The 17,950-nt window shown below is 35.7% G+C and overlaps 1 protein-coding gene across 2 annotated transcripts in view; it reads right to left on the bottom strand.

Moving 5' to 3' along the window:
* tjp2a (tight junction protein 2a (zona occludens 2)) overlaps positions 1–17,745 on the bottom strand; it is a 37,344-nt gene extending 19,599 nt beyond the window's left edge. The window contains exons 1-2 of one of the 2 annotated variants that reach the window (XM_073874024.1): positions 17,485–17,745; positions 6,045–6,174 (exon numbers count right to left, since the gene is read on the bottom strand). Coding sequence is in view for 1 of the 2 variants with exons in the window: in XM_073874023.1 (XP_073730124.1) it covers positions 4,371–4,430 (60 nt within the window). In the remaining variant the exon portion in view is untranslated. Of the gene's footprint in view, positions 1–4,370; positions 4,511–6,044; positions 6,175–17,484 lie in introns of those variants that run through there. The other variant, XM_073874023.1, reaches the window with a different exon arrangement.
* Between the last annotated feature and the right edge of the window lie 205 nt (positions 17,746–17,950).

Raw genomic sequence — 17,950 nt, 5'->3', positions numbered from 1 at the left:
CCCTACACACATGCACACAGCCCAACACACACACAAACACATACACAAGCACACAAACAGATTATGATTGTTGCACTTTAATCTTCTCAACCACGTATGCATTTAACTATTGCCCTAAATAATACTTAATCGTCCATAGTCAACTGGAGACTTGAATTAATATAGTAAATAATGGGTAATAATGCAACAATATAATGCAATGCATCAGATCAACAATGCAAATTTATTGCATTGAAAATGTTGCCAGTTTCCAATAAACAACAATTATTGCCTAATCCTTGACCTGTATGAGTTTTAACAATCCATTAAAATAAATGGACTCTTCAATTACATGAATGCTTTTTAGCATTACTTTAAAATACTTCAATTGTCCCCAATTACTGAACCACACCAAAAACAAAAACTTCATAATGCATAAAACTGTTTGAAAAACCACAATCTCCAATAATAACAAAAGGCTGATCGCCCAGGCAATATTTACATCACTCACAAATACAACACCATTCAGTTTAAGAATAAGTCAACTCATTAATCATTAACCCTCACTGACTGCAGTGGAAAACAGGCCATTTGGCCAAATCAAATAGTCCCAAATAAACAAACCGAACTTCTAAAACTTATACGGTGCAAGACATTAACAGGTTAATCTGTGCGCTTACGATGCCCTGGAGGATGCGAATGGCCTTGATGGTGTGCACCCATTTTCTGTGCAGCGAGAGGACGGTCTTCATTTTGTCACCTCTCCCGTGAACACAATGAACACTCTGGCCCAAAGCGCATCATCCTCCAGCACAATACATCTGTCTGCCTTTGACGTAAGACTGATGCTGCTGGCCTACATACGACACAAATCCAGCCGTCCAGGCCACACACAAAAATCTCCTGCCATTGTATTAAATTAAAATAGCTTTTAAATTCATCAAATGATGCTGCTGGGATGACATTAAAAGCTTCTTGTGGCTTACAGATGGTAAGCAACACCTTTGAAGCACTGGCATATCAAAGCCGATGCTTCTGGATGACGAGCTTTAAGATGTGCAGGACTGTTAGATAGCAGATTCATCACTTTAATTATAATTTAAAAGGATTATTCAGTTTGGTGAAATAATATATTTTAATAAGAGGAATGCCACATAGAATAAGACATAATATAATAGTTCTGCCTGAGTAAACTGTGTGGTATTCTTTCTTTTTTTTTCTTTTCGTGCCAGTAGTGTTGTAGTTCTTGAGACCGATCACAAATTTATTTTTTATCATTAATTTTATGCAGTTTATTCAGGTTTGGCATATGATGTTTGCATTGTTTAAGGTTCTCCCAATGACAATTTTTCTAATTTTATTACTAAAAACACCTGCATTGTGTTAAGTGGATGGCAAGCCATGGAAAGACAGAACAGAAAATATGGTTAAGTTGATTTCAGCTCTTTAGTATTTGTTCACTCTTATTTGCTTATAGACAAAGATAAATTCCCACATATCTGCATGGCCTTTGATTATTTCATCAACATCTCTGATGGCATACACACACATGCAAGAGCACGCACACACACACACACAGACACACACACTGTCTACTCATATGCATATTCTGGTCTTGACTTTGTCTCGACACTTTAAAGTCATGGTCTTGTCTCGGCCTGTCTTGGTCTTGGTCATGACTTGGTCTCGGTTTAGGTGGTCTTGACTACAACACTACATGCCAGCTGTATTCATAAGGCTGTACTCATGGTGAGAATAAAGTCTAATTAAAGTAAGACTAGAAAAGATGTTTAAAATTAAATTTAAAACTGCATGTTATTAAATAAAAGAACATAATGTTTAATTTTTATCTACAATGGATTTTTAAGTCTCAAATCTATCACTACGCTGACATTCGTGCATTTTTGTTTTAAAATGCTTTACTTTTTTCAAGCTTTTGGGCCTCATAAACAAATACTTTTGTGTAAACACTGCAAACACGGCTTTTGACTGTTTATGTTTTTTTTAAACTAAGTAACTAAATACACTGTATTGTATATGCATTACGCATGCCAGGCCAGTAGATGGCGATGTTACCTTGAAAAGAAACACTACATACATGCTCACATATACATTCTTTTATAGAGTGATAAATAAAATTAAGACAACGAAAGCAACTACAAAAGTATACTGAATATCACAAACACAATCCGTCATTGTTGTTTTGGTTATACTCGTGCATGCATGCCTATAGACTGAAGTAACACGTCACTGTTCGTGTTACATAGTTAAAGGTGTGAGGTGTCATTATCAAAATCTTGCACTTAGTAATCGGTCTTCAAAAGTTTGCCTTTCAGGACCCCCAAATACTCTTTTAGTATAAACGAACAGTGAAACTGCAAAACGTTACAGTTTAAGGTAAAAAAAACTAATGGGTCATGCTGCAGTAAATAAAGTCCTGATTGGATGTTTTAGATCATTACGTATTCTTCCCTGATTCCCTATCAAATGTTCGTTACATTGCATTAAGCACATTGTGTGTTTTATCCATGACACAAACATGTTCACATGATCAATCATAAGTATTTAGCTTTTTTTGAAAATGCCCCTCAAGAGGACAGCAAACCAGTCTAGATCAGTCTTTGGCCTGTTTCAATTTAAAACAAAAATGCGTTAATTTAAACAGGGCTTAAAACCGGATTAAACTGTGGCGTATAAGCTGCCCTCGTTTCTCATTATTGTGGTAACCAGAAGGGATTACCGGAGAACAATCAGATATTGATTTCTCACAACAGTTTTGGACTAAACAATGCATTATAGACCTAGATCTAGATAGTGAATATCTGTGTCTGTCCAGCATGCAGAAAATTTGTTTAATAGTATGTACTATATGCAGAGATGTAATTCAGGCAGTGTGTCCACACTTTTAAGTGTTTCTAAACATGTGGGGAAACTTTCATAGGTGTAGTAACAGCCCACCAAGTTATGTTTAATTCTTTTTGAAAACAATGTAACATCTGGACTTGCAACATGCAAGCAGCAAAAAGTTTGCTATGACTATGATAAATACAACCAAGAAACAAAATACCATCATCAGAGTACACAACAAATATGCACTAAGTTTAGCTGTATTTACCTGTAAACATATAGCATGTACAGAAACATTTTAACGTTAAGAATTTTCACTACTCATTAATACAAAAGCAGTAAAGCGCCCTTAAATCTCAACAAGAAATAACACAGCGGTGTGTTTTAAACCCAATTTTTACCAAGAATGGGTGAAAAACAAAGCCATTTTTTAAAATGTATTCTAATGTGGAAACCGGCAAACCCATATAGATAGCAATTACATTTCAGACAAGCAACATAACACATTTCTTAGTACTTGGTTCACTAAAACATCATTGCGTGCAGACAGCACAAGCAGACATTGTTCCCTCAATGCATTATAGATAAGCAGCTTTAACTGTCTATGTCCACTAAAACTGACTGAAATCAGTGACCCACAGTAAGCTGTCATTCAGTTACACCATATATGTTTCTAGTCAAATATGAAAAGATACATAACAGTCTTAGGGATATTACATAAGGCATGTAAATACAAGTGATGGTCGAAAACAAGTCATTTAACATAAATATTAAATGTATTTTTAATGTTGCTTTTTGGAGGTTTGTGGGGCAGGGCATGGGGTATTAGATTAGTTCAGTTTGGTCTTGTAATCAAGTAAACAAACAAACAAACAAACGATAAACGGGTAAAATAATTCAGATTTTTATATATATTTTGTTGAGGATGTCATATTTTAAGAGAGGTGCAGTGGGCCCTCTGCTGGTAATTTAACAGATTGTTTGAGACGTTTCTTTTAATGTCTTCATACTTAATATCACTGCAAAAATAATAGATTAGACACAAGCACAAATATTTACGTCTTACAGGAGATGCATACATCGTACATCTGATACATTCAAGTTAATAATACTTAAGGTAAAATAAGTGTTTATGAGCAAATAGTTAATTCATGCTGAATTAAACGTGGTTAATTAACACCTTAGACTACTTAATATTTGCTAAACAGATAACTGCAGCACTTTTCAATAGTTTAAAAGTATCAACATCAATGAATATAGTTTAATACATATTTTGGAATGTACATTTACTTGTTAATAGTTATAAAGTGTAACACAAAATAACCAATTGGTATCGCTAAATACGCTAACTTATGTCACGCGTTAAATGAAAGTAAGTTACTGTTGATTTATGGTTATCGTTGTTACAGAGGTAACTGTTAGCAGGTGGTTGTTATGTAACGTGGTAGTAGTAACACGTGCACCCCTCATAAAACTGTTTATAGTTTGATATAAATACCTGCCTTTAAAATGACTAATAAATAATAGACTGAGCAAGTACTTACATGAAAATACGCCTCAATATTTCTATTCAAAAACAGCCGCCGCCCCACAGTCACGGGCATTTTGGAAACTAGGTTTACCTCAGCGACACAGACAAAGGTTCAAACAAAGGTGCTCTAAATAAATTAAACACTTTAGTATTTCATCGTGACGGCGTAAATAAACCATCACAGAAACTCCGATTCACTGAATGTTACAAAGCGCCTTAAACATTCAAACTCTATTGTACTGTAAATCCCGAACGGAAAAATACATCTCTGGGGGTGCACTGTTGATGATATGAAGAGCATTTAAAATCTCTATCACTAATAATAGCATTTATAAATCATTCAAAACATATTGTATCGCGACTGCCGTCATACGCAGTTTATGATGTTTTAAGCAACAAAAACACGGTATGTGTTAACACGTAATATGTTACATGTACCGAACCACCCTATGCAGTTAAATGGATGGTTCCAGGTTAGCTCATAAATATTAATTAGAACGCGCAGGGGTTGCCTGGTAACATTCCTGGAACGTCCAAGCACGTACGGTACGTAATAAATATTAATTAGCCAAACCTTTTCGCATTGTTGGTCGCAATTTCAAAACCTTTTTAAACTTTTGTAAAAGCATAAAATAAATAAAACAAACGTAGCCTCTAAAAGTTCTGTCTCACTAGTGTGTAGCAATAAAATATATAAATACATTTTTGGTCATGCAATAAATTTGCACTTCTCAAACAAGCACATTGTATTGTTTTAGTATCATGTCTTTAAATAAAAGCAGAACCATTGCAGAACCACTTAAAAAAATCTGCTATTGTTTTAAAATACATAACATAATGCAACCACATGTAAACAGTGACAAAAATATTCTTGTCAGGCAGAATGTTTACAGGCTTTCAGAAATTCAAATTTTAAAATCATATTTTTATAGAATATCAGCACCACATATAATATCTTTAACATGCAGATTAAATACAGGTTCTCAAACAATACTCTAATGTAAACATTACACCAGGCTGAGGCTGTTAAAATGAAACATAAACATACATTAACCAGAACACCTGCACTAACAAATGAGCACTACAAATCTCCTTTGCTAATCTCCTTTGCTAATAAAGCTTTTTAGATGTTAGTACATTATATGACTGTGGCTACTGGCTATAGACCCCTTCACGGTTCACATCACAGGAGGTTCCCACTGCGCATGTCGGGATCAGAAAACTCATTACAGCAGATTGAGTTGCGTATTATTTGGTATCGTCAAAAATGCCTACTTGCGTCGTGGGCTGTGAAAATCGCACCAGGTCTGCCGTTTGGTTTTTCAGGATTCCCGCAGAATCTCAAAAACAAAAAATACAACATCTGTGGCTGCAAGCAATTAAACGTGCAGACTAGGACAATGCAAAAAATCAAAGAGGCCTGTGTTTGTAGTGCTCACTTCATTTCAGGCAAGTCATCATTTTCAGCCCTGTTAGATTAAACTAGAAAGCCTAAACGGTATGAACAGTTTGACCCCATGCTGCGCGCGCACCCGATAGTCATTCAATGTTTACAAACCTTGAAGGGGTCCATATGAAAAGAGGGCATTTAAATATACATTCCTATTTCATTTTCATCAATAAGCACATGAATAAAAATAGCATTATTTTTCTCCTTTGTAAAAACATAATGTTTAGAGTATAATACCTGTTTAATTGCTGGACAACTTGGAGCAGAAAGGCGACGGATGCACAAATATTGAGCTTCGTGGGTTAAGGAAAACCTTTCCCAGCTGGAGTGGCTTGACCGGAATAACTCAATCTGGTTGGACTGGTCTCTGTAAATAAGATATTTTGTAGTTAATAACATTAATTACACACTGTTGAAAAAGGTAAAAAATTGCTTTTTTGCATAAACAGACCATATGTGACCTGCCTATGCTCGACCTGACGCATTGACTGACAGGCGTGGTCGACTCAGAATGCATTTTCAAATCCACATTGAATTTTGTTAATCAGTTAATACAATTCAATTTCAATTTTTTAAATTATAAAACATTAAAAACTAGTGTAGGAAATTTTTCACAAGTTTGCATTAACATGTAATCAATAAGGAATAAGATAAAGCATATTTGACGTGCTGTCTGAAGTGTGGGCTCCGAGCTCGGAATTTTAGCCCAAACCCAGAGTACTCCCTCCTCTTTAACTGGGATATATGAACTAGCTGAGAGTGAGGTGATGGGGTGGAATAGGGATGCTGCAAAAACTGTCACGGGACAAAGGTGAGGGATGGCTATTTATAGACACCTCTTTGTACTGATTGGTTGGATTACATGACCATGCTCCCCCTGAACTTAAATACATTTCTAGGGGTGCACCGATAAATCGACCGATGATGCTTGATACTGTGCATTCACACCAGACGCGGTAGAGGCGGCAAACGCGCTATTCGTGCGTAGTTGGACGCTTGACCATTTTGAGTTTACTCACTTCATTTGCGGGTGAAATTCTATCCATTCGAGACATTCATGCGGAAATTCGCGTCATGGGAGGGGCTTCTCCGACTCCCCATGCTTCCTGTAATCACGTCACTACTAGAACAAGCTCCTGATTGGTTAACGCTGCGCAAATCTCCACCAAAGTTCAAATTTTACAACTTGCGCACCTCCCGCGGCAACGCTCAATTCGCGCCTTCCGCCCATTCGCCCGTACCGCAGGATGTCTATTTGCGTCTTTGCACTGACTTAACATGTAAATCACTCGTGCTTGCTGCCTCTTCCGCGTCTGGTGTGAACGCACAATTATGCTTCTCAATTAAGGTGAAAAGGCGCTACATCCAAATGCCAGAGAGCGCTCTCGTGCAGAAACTCAATATAGGCTGCAGAAAAAGAACCATTACAGACGTAGCTCCAGGAAATTGCTTAAGCATATATTTATTTTGCTGTTCTTCAAACCTATTCAGGTTTTTTTATGAGAATAAAGAATATGTATAATGATTACGTTTGATGAGTGTTGCTTTTTCAAATGCATGTTATAAACGACTCAAACTAACAGTGATTTCCAATCCATAAGGCTTACTGATCAAAATAGTTATCGACCAGGTATTATTAGTGTATATCAGCATTTATCATCATATCCCTACTTCATTTCATATAGTGTGCATCACATATTGTAAATTATGTTTATACTAACAATCATGTCCATTCTAAAAGCTTGGCAAGACTTGTATGGAAAAAAGAGGATGATAAGAAGACTTTTCCTTTAACAGAGGTTCACTGTAAAAAGTGTTTCTGTGCCTTAGTAGATTTAAGAAAAATAAATAGAGTAAACTGTATTAAAAAATTTTAATTCTTGTTTTTTTAATCAAAATATGAGTTAAAATAACATAAAAATTGGAATAAATTGATTAATTCTATATGAACACATTATTGAGTAAATTCAACTTAATTTTATTATCTATAATCGATTTAAATTTGTAAGAAAGAAATTAACTTAATAATTTTGTGTTAAAACTACATGAATTATTTTAGTAAACACAACTAACTAGGCAGTGGACTTGCAGTTCCCAGCATGCTTTGCATGGGACTGCATTTGGAGAGTGAAATTTGAATTGAAACTTTTTTGGTTTTGTTTTTAACTAAAAAGAAAGACTTGTTAGTGTTTAATGTTCATTTATCTTCAATATTTGGAAGAGTTTCTGTTTCTTCTTTGAGTTTTGTAGTTACCATTGTTCAGAAGACTGGTGCTTGTGCATAGACTGCATACTGAAGTATGTAGCGCTTTACAGCTGCCCAATACGAAACTGAGTGGGTGCGTTGTTTGAATAAACGTTTCTTGCCCTCATCTCACGGCATAAAAAAACAACAACTTACCATAAATATGTTACCTGTACCAAGAAAAAAGGTTTATCTAACTGAGTAATACTAGTACAATTAGTTAACTCAACCCAATTTTATTGCATTCATATTAAGTAATGTTAGTGTGTTCAATATACTTAAAAAAGGTTGCAAGTTGACTCAACCTAAAACTTCCCATGCAGTCACTTGCCTCACTTTTAATAAGTCAGATCTAGGTATTACTTTTAACAGTGTTTCATGGGTTCATGAAGAGGCAGATATTGCAGAAAACACGTTTCACAACAACATGCATCAAGGATTGAACACATTCTCTTAAACATCCCTCAAGACACTTTTCATTGACTGCTCTATTCATAAGTAGTAGTAGTAATAGAAATTGTACAGAAATGTATTCAAAATTTCAAAACAAACAACTAAAAAACTACACAAGAAACAAAAGTTAAAAACTGGTGCAGCATGTTTGCGACAAGAAGGTCGAATGGGTTAGTTAGAATTAAAAAAAATATAACTTGCCCTTAAACATCCAATCGGACTTGATGACTTATAATGTCACAGATTTACCAGCACTGAGTCTGTCGTGAGCAAAAACATTAAACATAAACTTCCTGGTTTCCTGGCCTCATGCATCTACAACACCTTTCAACATAACTCACCCTGAGGGTCTCCACAACCTTCGGCCAGGTGGTAGTAAGTCCCGTTTGTTGAGCGGTGCAACGCCAATGGCTGCTTGCATGATGGTGATGAACTTCTTATACTTCATTTTAAAAGCTCTGGCTTGTTCCTGTGAACTACGAGGATCTCAGCTACATTCAATCATCTAATTTACAACATCGCGAACAATGCAATAATAAAGACTTATTTTATGATAGTAACAGTCATTCTGTCGACACAACATCACACACGTATTACTCAAATATCTCCTAGTCTGTAGTATCCAACAGATGCCAATTTCGTTCCTCTAGTAGGAGAAGAGTGTGGGAAGAAGAGAGAAAACACGAGACCACGTTGGGCATGCTGGTGCAGCGTCACTCTTACATAATTCTGGAGCTCTCAAACATTAGTCTAATGAAAACGCAGTGAGGGGGGGATAATTGTGGTACTAAGCCATGACAGATTGTGGATGCACCATGTCTCGTTTCTCTGTAATCCTCAGCCACTGCTGGTAAATCCCACTCGCACTTACTCTCCACCACAAATGCTTCATCTTCACACAAAAAGATCACGCATGCACACTTTTCACCATATGCCCATCCACGTTTCCATGACAAAGGCGTTGAGTAACCAAGCCACTCCTACATCCAATGAGAGTACAGGGGGATGAAGATGTCACCCAATGGTTTGCACATCTGGATTACGGAGAGGAGGAGATTAAAGTCCCTTATTGCACTGGCTCTAAAATCCCTGTCACACTTCAACAAACATGAATCACTTAAAGTCCCAACCTATTTTTAGGTTTGGTTACAAGGGTACGCTGTGTTTAAACATGCATGGGCGGTGTTTTGACAGAGCAGCTTTGGTGAGGTCAAAGCAATCAGACCACAACTATAAATATAACAGAATTTCATCAGTTAAGTCCCCCAGTGGTAAAATCAACTATTTATTGTTGTTTATATGTCCATGTGGTGTCATTAATATGCTTAATGACAAATCATGGGAAAATTCATCATTCAACACCATTGCAGAGTATTTTCTCTATCAATTTGGAGTTTTACAAACAGAGTCTCATTCCCGCAGTTTGAATCATCTCAATGTCCTACTAGTTGCATTTTACCACCATGATGGTAATGCACCAATTCACTGCGGTGGTGCGGTGGTTCTGGAATGTGTGTGAGGTGGGGGGCGCATGAGTGCATGCATGTGTGCATTGATGCATATAGGCTTATATATAATGCACACATAGTTTAAAATATAAAAAATGTAAACAAGGATCAGATATAAGTTTCTTAACAAACGTGCGCGTTCACAGGCGCCAGTTTCTTTTTCCACCGGTGGGTGTTCGTCACAACGTCAAGCAATGGTTAGGTTACTTAGCAACGACAGATGCTCCAGAACGCCCACACGCTTTAAAAAGGATGAAAGCCGCACGGTCACATTTTCTGTGTGATTTTAGACGTGAAATGTGAAGCAAATGAGCATATGTGCTTGGCAATTTCGGTGGGTGCTCGAGTCCAGCCCCAGAGCACCCACGGGATCGGCGCTTTCATCCGTAAAACAAAACTTGGTTCAAGTAAGAGATCTTTTTGGGGTTATAATGTTTCCAGCCACGCTGTAAATGCGTTCTGATGGTGTACTAGTTGTGCAGACTAATACTTTTTCGCAAACTTGAGTTGCCAAGAGAGAATATCTTGCTCTGTTTTGCCCCCAAGCCAGCAGGTTGCCACTGATATCAGTTGCCTCCCCTTGCAAATTGCAAAATAACTCTGAGTCTGCTGGCCGTTTACGTTCACACAAACTTGAAGAAATCTTGCTGTGGGAGATTGTAATTCATATTTTACATTTTTTGTGAAATGCAAACCACATACGAGTCCCACTTCACCACCGCGGTTATGCAAGTGGTTATGACAGCCGTCACAGCCCTATGTCCTACAAAGATGTTATCAATCACATTATCACGGTTAAACGCGTGGGTCAGTAGTTCGAGCCACAGATATTAGAGCCATAGATGCAACAGACCAGAAGCAAGATGAAGAAAAGAAGAAAATGTGGGTAGTTGATGCTTTCGCCATTCTCTACCATTTTAGCTCTGAATGCACAGTGTACATATGCACAGATGTCTTAGTTCCATTTTTACACGAGGGTCTGCATACAGCACTGTATGCATAATGCCAGACTTTTGTTCCACCTGGGCGTACAGAAGAATGTAGAATGTAGCCCAGGAGATGAGGCATTGTATTTTGTCGCAATGCACCGAACATCTGTGTACACATACCAGTCAAATAAACTCTGCTTTGCAAGGTTGTGCGTTCGTCCGTGTGCGTACGTTTCCATACATATACTCTGGGCTTTATGATGTCTGTGTGGACAGGCTGCGCAGTGAACACACACACCGACTGACAGGAAACATATTCAGAAAGAATGCAATGATTGAAAGAACACTTATGATCATACACCTTCTGCAGATGATATACATTTACACAAACAGGGCACACAAATTTTTTAAATCCTGGGTAGACATTCGGGCAGGCACTTCTCAGTTTTTGGTAGCCCGAAATGAATGCAAGTAGCCTGAATATAAAAGATATTACTTTAAATGTAGAATATTGAGGCAAAAAAATCTCTCAAAACACAAACAACACATAAAATAATCAAATTACAATCATTAATACAAATATTTGCCACTAACTAAACTGAATTTTTTATAAACTTCAATCCAATTCTTTAAATTCTGAATCTGAAATATTAACTTAAGTCACAGATAAGAAAATGCCACTCGACGTTGAGTGCATAGCACAGGGTTCCTCAAACAGTTTTTACCAAGGGCCAAATTTTGCTAATACAAAGCCTATAGGACCACTGACAACAATGTTTGTTCTGCTATTCTTGTTGTTGTTGTTTTTGATGCTGTTGTTTTTGAACAAACAAAAAAAATCTGGATTTTCATGCAATCCAACTGTTCTTGCTCATCTCCACACTGGATATACTTATCATTTAATAGTGGTTCAATGGGATTATACAATGTTTTTCAGTTACAGATTGGATAATTTCTCCACATACAATCTATATCACTTGCTGCAGGAGATTAGATTTTTTACATGAGGATAGTAATGACTGACAGGGCGACGCTGGAGAAAATTTTTCTACAAGTCAAGATAGCCCAACAGGCAGGGCGGAGATGCATTTTGGTAGCCCGTCTGGAAGGCAAAAAAGCCCCAGGATGTCGGGCTAGCGATTCTGCGAGCCTTACAAATTTTGTATAAATCACTTAACACATTGATTTCTATTAGGATATGAGCAGACATTCATAACCATCATAACAAAAATTTTTTGTAGAGATTCACCTATTACACTTTTAATACAGTTTCAAAGGAGGTTTAAAAATACACGATCTGGTCGCTTTACAAGAGGTAAATAATATAAACACACAACTATTGTTATACAAAGGAATGCCCGATGGCCCAGGGCCAAGAGACATGACAGGCCAGTAAACAGTATTGCCCTCAGTCAAATTTTGAGAGCTTTTGATCTAGGTCATATTCTTAAAGTATGGACAAACGTTTAGTAGCATTTTTGTTTAGCAGAATAGTAAAGGCTTTGGTAAAGAAAACTAAATCATTATGAAATACCTGAAATGTAGGTTTAACGTTCATATATTTTGATTTATGTAAATTTTACCACCATGACTATAATATTATCCAAGTACTTATCAATTTTATTGTCCAAAATCAGTCCATATATAAAGTCCTGTGAACTTTGAAGATAAGGCAATTTCTGGTGAAGCCAGTCATAAATTTCCAGCCATAGTCTGTCAATATTGACACAGTAGTAAAATAAATGTTGAGTGGTTTCATTATCATCAGAGAATACACATGTATCGGTTACAATTCTAAATGTTTTTTGTACACATTTACTGGATGGATACAGACCATTAAATATTTTTAAATTAATCTCATTCACTTTGGGAGGCAAGGGGAATTTTTGATAATTTATATGTAATTTAAATTTAAAAATTTATTTTAAAAAACTTTGTAGTATTTGGTTTCTATTCGCTACAATATAATAAAACATTTGTCTGTATGTATTCTTATGTAACATTACCATCGAGAAACATTTTAAGTACTTTTTTAACTTTTTAGTAATGCCATGGAATTTCTCTTACCTTATTGGATGTTGTGTACACTATTGTGCGTTACGTCGGCTGGTAAAGCAAAGAGACGTTAAGATGGCCGGAGTGCTGGCGCCCTCTAATTATGAGGCTAAACGAAAATTTATTTATTTAACATTTTGGAAGCAGACATTTACTTGACAAAAGAAACAATGTAATGTTTTGTACAGTTTGCCGTCTGTTTCCAGGTATAGTCGGGGGCCTTTCGCTGGAACAAGCAACTACCATAAACAAAACCTCGTAGCTCATGAAAAAAGCCGACTACACATAGCGTGCATGGTGTTTTTTTGGTGGGGCTAGTGAAAATTTTGGCAGCGCAAGTGAAAACCTGAACCGCTGGCCTGACCAGGCCAGTATAAAAAATTATTTGCATTGAGCCCTGGTCTATAAGTTGCCATTTCAGTGCCATACAAGAAATGCAAGGCATACGTTCTTTAAACAGAGCTTTTCAAATCATCTGGTGAAGTCATTCAGTACTTCTCATATTACAATATACATCACAGATAAACAAAATATTGGAGTGCTACCACCCCCCAATCCTGCGGAACCCAAATTCTTAGTATTTCTAAAATGAACTGACCTTGTCTATGTAAATATAAGTCTTAGGAATCATAAAATAATTTACCAAAGTTACTCTATCACAAACGTTACTTAAAATATATCTATACTGTAAATAATTGAGGTTTATTTAACTGAGGTAAAACAATAAAGGTACTCCAGGAGTTTAAATAAATACACTGCTAATCCTAAAGACAAATCCTTAAACAAAACAAAAAAAGAACTATGAGTAAGTTAATAGAGTCAGTGATACAAGCTAAAACCTGTTGCTCATGTCAGCAGTGTTGCAACCTTCACATACACACAGACATGCCTGTATATGTCTCAAACACGGACATTATAAACAACAAAAGCTCTACTTCAATAGTGTAACAACTAGAATAAAGAAATGATTTGAGAAAAGAACCAGTTCTTAATGGGAATTATGAGATTTACTGCATTCAGATCCGTTAGCGGTTTGAGTAAGTTAGTAAAATACTCTCTCCCCGTTTCACAGAGTAGATGTAGGCTAGACTAAACCACATGTTTGAGCTGTCTAAACTGAAAATAACTTGCACTGAGAGATCTTAAAATATGCCAGTGCAATTGATTTGTCTAAAGATACACAGCACCAGTAACATCTTTTATAAGGCATGTTTATAAAAAATGCATAAACATCTTAATTTAACTAAGACCTAGCCCCGGCTTTAGCTAAGCCTTGTCTGTGAAACCAGGGGCGGTTTCCCAGACAGGGTTTAGGTAAATCCAGGGCTAGGCATGAGTTATGCTAGAACATTTAAGTCATTTTTACAAACAAACCTTACAAAAAACATTACTGGTGTGCATCTTACGAATAAACAATAGGACTGATATATTTTTAGATACGTCAATGGAAGCTGTGTTCAGTTAGGACAGCTCAAACATGCATTTTAGTCTGGAACTACTCTACATTTCCCACGTGGGACAACCTGAATAAAAAGAAATTAGGAGGTCTTATCTTGTTGAGTTGTGAGTTTATATTCTAAATTAACTGTGATGGAGGAAAAAAAAATGGATTCTCAAAATAATGCCACCAACAAAACCCAAAGTTCCTGTTACATTAGTCACTCACTGCTGCATGGTGGCACACAGCATTGACAAATATACAATCATTACACAATATTTCAAAGCTTTTGTACTCACGACAGAGTACATATGACTAGTTCAGTTGCTAAAGAGGTTAAATACAACAGAGCCCATTACAATACTGTATTATTTACTTTCAGACTGCTGAACAAAATGAACTTTGTCCTCTAACACAACGTAAAAGCTATGCTTTCAGGCACTGAAACATTCACTCCAAATTGAAATACACTTCAAAATATAAGTCAGTATATTTAACTATATTTTATGAAATATAAAAATTAACATTGAAATATAAGTCTATATTAAAGAAATATAGAAAATACAAAAATATTCTATTTACAGTACCAATCAAAGTTTTGAAGACACTTTTTAAAAATGTTAATTTAAAAATATTTATGTTTAAATGCTTAAAATGCTTTTGAATACAAACATATATTTGTGCCAAACATATAATTTTCGTATTAGAAAACTAAGATTTTAAAATTGTATAAAATCAGCAACCAAATATATGTCCGAATAGCAAAAAAGCATTTTTTGGACACTTAAAAATGCTATCACACTTTGCTGCATTTGCAAAGTGTGCTAGATTGGTTGCTCTTTGATCACGTCATTAAAAACACTGTTTGGTAATATTTTTTTCGGCATTTTTACATATTTTGCTGAACACCAAAAATGTTTTGATTTAATAGTTTTGGTGGCCGAACATTCGATGCATCCCTGGCTCTGTAAAAATATAATAACTTTTATATTTCCAAAACGTTGACTGGTACTGCAGAAGTCTAACAATCAAGTTACTGAATAATATAAAGATAAAAAAAACTTTGGTCAGACCTAAAAAAAAAGATGCACTCGCCACAATGCATATTTCAGACAAATAAAGTATTCAGACAAACAAAATATTCAAAACATCACAGAGGTCAAAATGCCCGTAAAAGCAATAAGTCAAAACAAGTGGATTACAAACACAAACTGTTATTTTGCTCACAGTTCTGGATTCAAATAAATCTTTAGGGCTTATATAAAATGACAAAAACAACATGTTAGAAGCCTTAGATTAATATCATATTCACAAGTATTTTGTGTGTTTACATGTACTGTATTTTAAGTATAGTTAAAGTGTTTTAATGCCTTTACGTAAGATGTCCGGGCACTGTAAGCCTTCCACCATGTGTTCAGCTAAAGCACAATCACAGCATATATTATGCAACGCACATAACACAATGCTTCTCTTCCTGTCAGATGCATATTTTATAAGATAAATCACAGAGTTCATTTATATTCTTGTGCCCATTACGCAAGGACTGGTACTCAACTGTAAAAGCTTTGACCAAAATTATACTTTACAACACATATTACAGTGGATTAGAGTTTTAAGGGTCGTGACAGCTTAAAGGAAGCCAAACTTAGCTTTCATGTGAAACCCAGAGGCTTTTTTCCTGATTTATAAGGGAAGCTGATCTAATCTATAGCCCTGTAAAATTGCAACTGTTCTCATGTGAGTCATATAATACTATGACTCAATCACACTGCACACCTAAACTCTTAAGTTTTAAAGTATGTGTAAGTACGCATAAAGACAAAGGGGCATGACACAAAGAATGTAATTAAATATTATTTATAGCCGTATTAGTTTGGTAATTATAACAATTTGATTGCATACAGTATCCTTCTACAGATCGGTCAATGTATAATCTAAAGCCTACATACATATTCAATTTGCATTGGAGATAATAATAAATATAATACTGGCTAAGTTGAAAACTATATAGACAACCATGAATTGTGTCTATGTGTTAATAGACTAATAATTCTAATATAATTTATTTATTTTATTATCGATGACTGGACTGCAAAGAAAGTGTGTCCAGAATCCTTTTTATTGCCAAGTTCTGCAAGTTTACATGTACAAGGAAGTTTGGGAAACTGATGCTTTGAAAAGACACAACATAATGAAGAAAAATATACAAATTCTATAATGTATATACAATAATAAAATGATTATTAAAAAGGGGACATTCACTTTAAATAAGTGTCAACCCCCCACCAAAAAAACCCATACAATTCCAATGGTTTGCATTCCAAGAGCTGTTAACCATTAATACTATTACAAATTCATTCATGTAGTCTTCTGTTGGTTCCTATCTGCCAGACTGTGCCATTAGTAGCCCACACAAACCATTAGTTTCTATTAAAACCGATTAGTTAACAGTATACCAACTTTTGAATTGGGCAACATGAAGATTAAAATATAAGATATAAAGTATAAAGTTTTGATTTGTCTTTAAATATATATCTGTGTTATTTCAGAGTTTTAAAACACTAGCTTAAAATACCTTTCCTTGTAACCGTTAACGTTACAGGTCTGTTGAAATGTTTATGCTCAGTACTCAAACCTTCTTTTATGCATAAATGTGAAGACAAATAAATTCAGTGACCTTCACGAGACAAAAATACCCGTTTGTCAAAACATAAATATACTTTTCAGTAAAAAACCTCAGTGTAGTTAGGAAAAAACTGATGCATAATTATGAAAAGTTACTGAAGTTTTGTGATTTACTTTATTTGTAGGCCTGTTTTCTCAAAAACGTGTCAAACGCAGACGCGTGTCTACACATAAAGCAAAAGTAAATAAAGATCTGCATTAAAGTATAAACTCCTGCAGACAAAACAAAACCTTGTTGTTTTATGTTTCTCTGACATTAGTGCGGGTTTTTATCAGCCACCTCCCTAAACAATGGACAACCGAAACCAGAACAAACGTGAGGTAAACAAGAGAAATACAAGTTCTTCAATATGAAAGCACGTACCTTCAGACTGGCCAAATACCGAAGCTCCATAAACTCACATACAGACACAAAAGACTCCTTAAGACTTAAAAACGACTGAACATTAAAAAAAGTACGATTGAACTCGGTTTTGTGTACAATCCCTGGTTTCCTGAAACTTCCAGGTACGGGCGTGTCTTTGAACGCGCAGGTGAGTCCACAGTGCGTTCCCAAACCACGTGACCACAGAGGACATTCGTACCACCACACATATTTACTTTTACACTTGTATGGGGCATTTTATCGAACAATCTAAAATATAAGTAATTAAAAACACGCGATTAGGTTTAATGATAAAAGAAAAAAAATGTATAGTGATGTGCGATTCACTGAACTACACTAGTTGAAGCCTGTGTAAACTTAAGGGCAAGGGCAAATTTATACTTCCACATACCTTCACCTTGTTGGTTAAATTGAAAATAAATAAATAAATAAATAGGCTCAGAAA

This window comes from Misgurnus anguillicaudatus, chromosome 12, assembly GCF_027580225.2.
Source record: "Misgurnus anguillicaudatus chromosome 12, ASM2758022v2, whole genome shotgun sequence".
Lineage (NCBI taxonomy): Eukaryota > Metazoa > Chordata > Actinopteri > Cypriniformes > Cobitidae > Misgurnus > Misgurnus anguillicaudatus.
The sequence above is the reverse complement of the archived record's forward strand: the minus strand, read 5'-3'. Positions and strand labels throughout refer to the sequence as shown.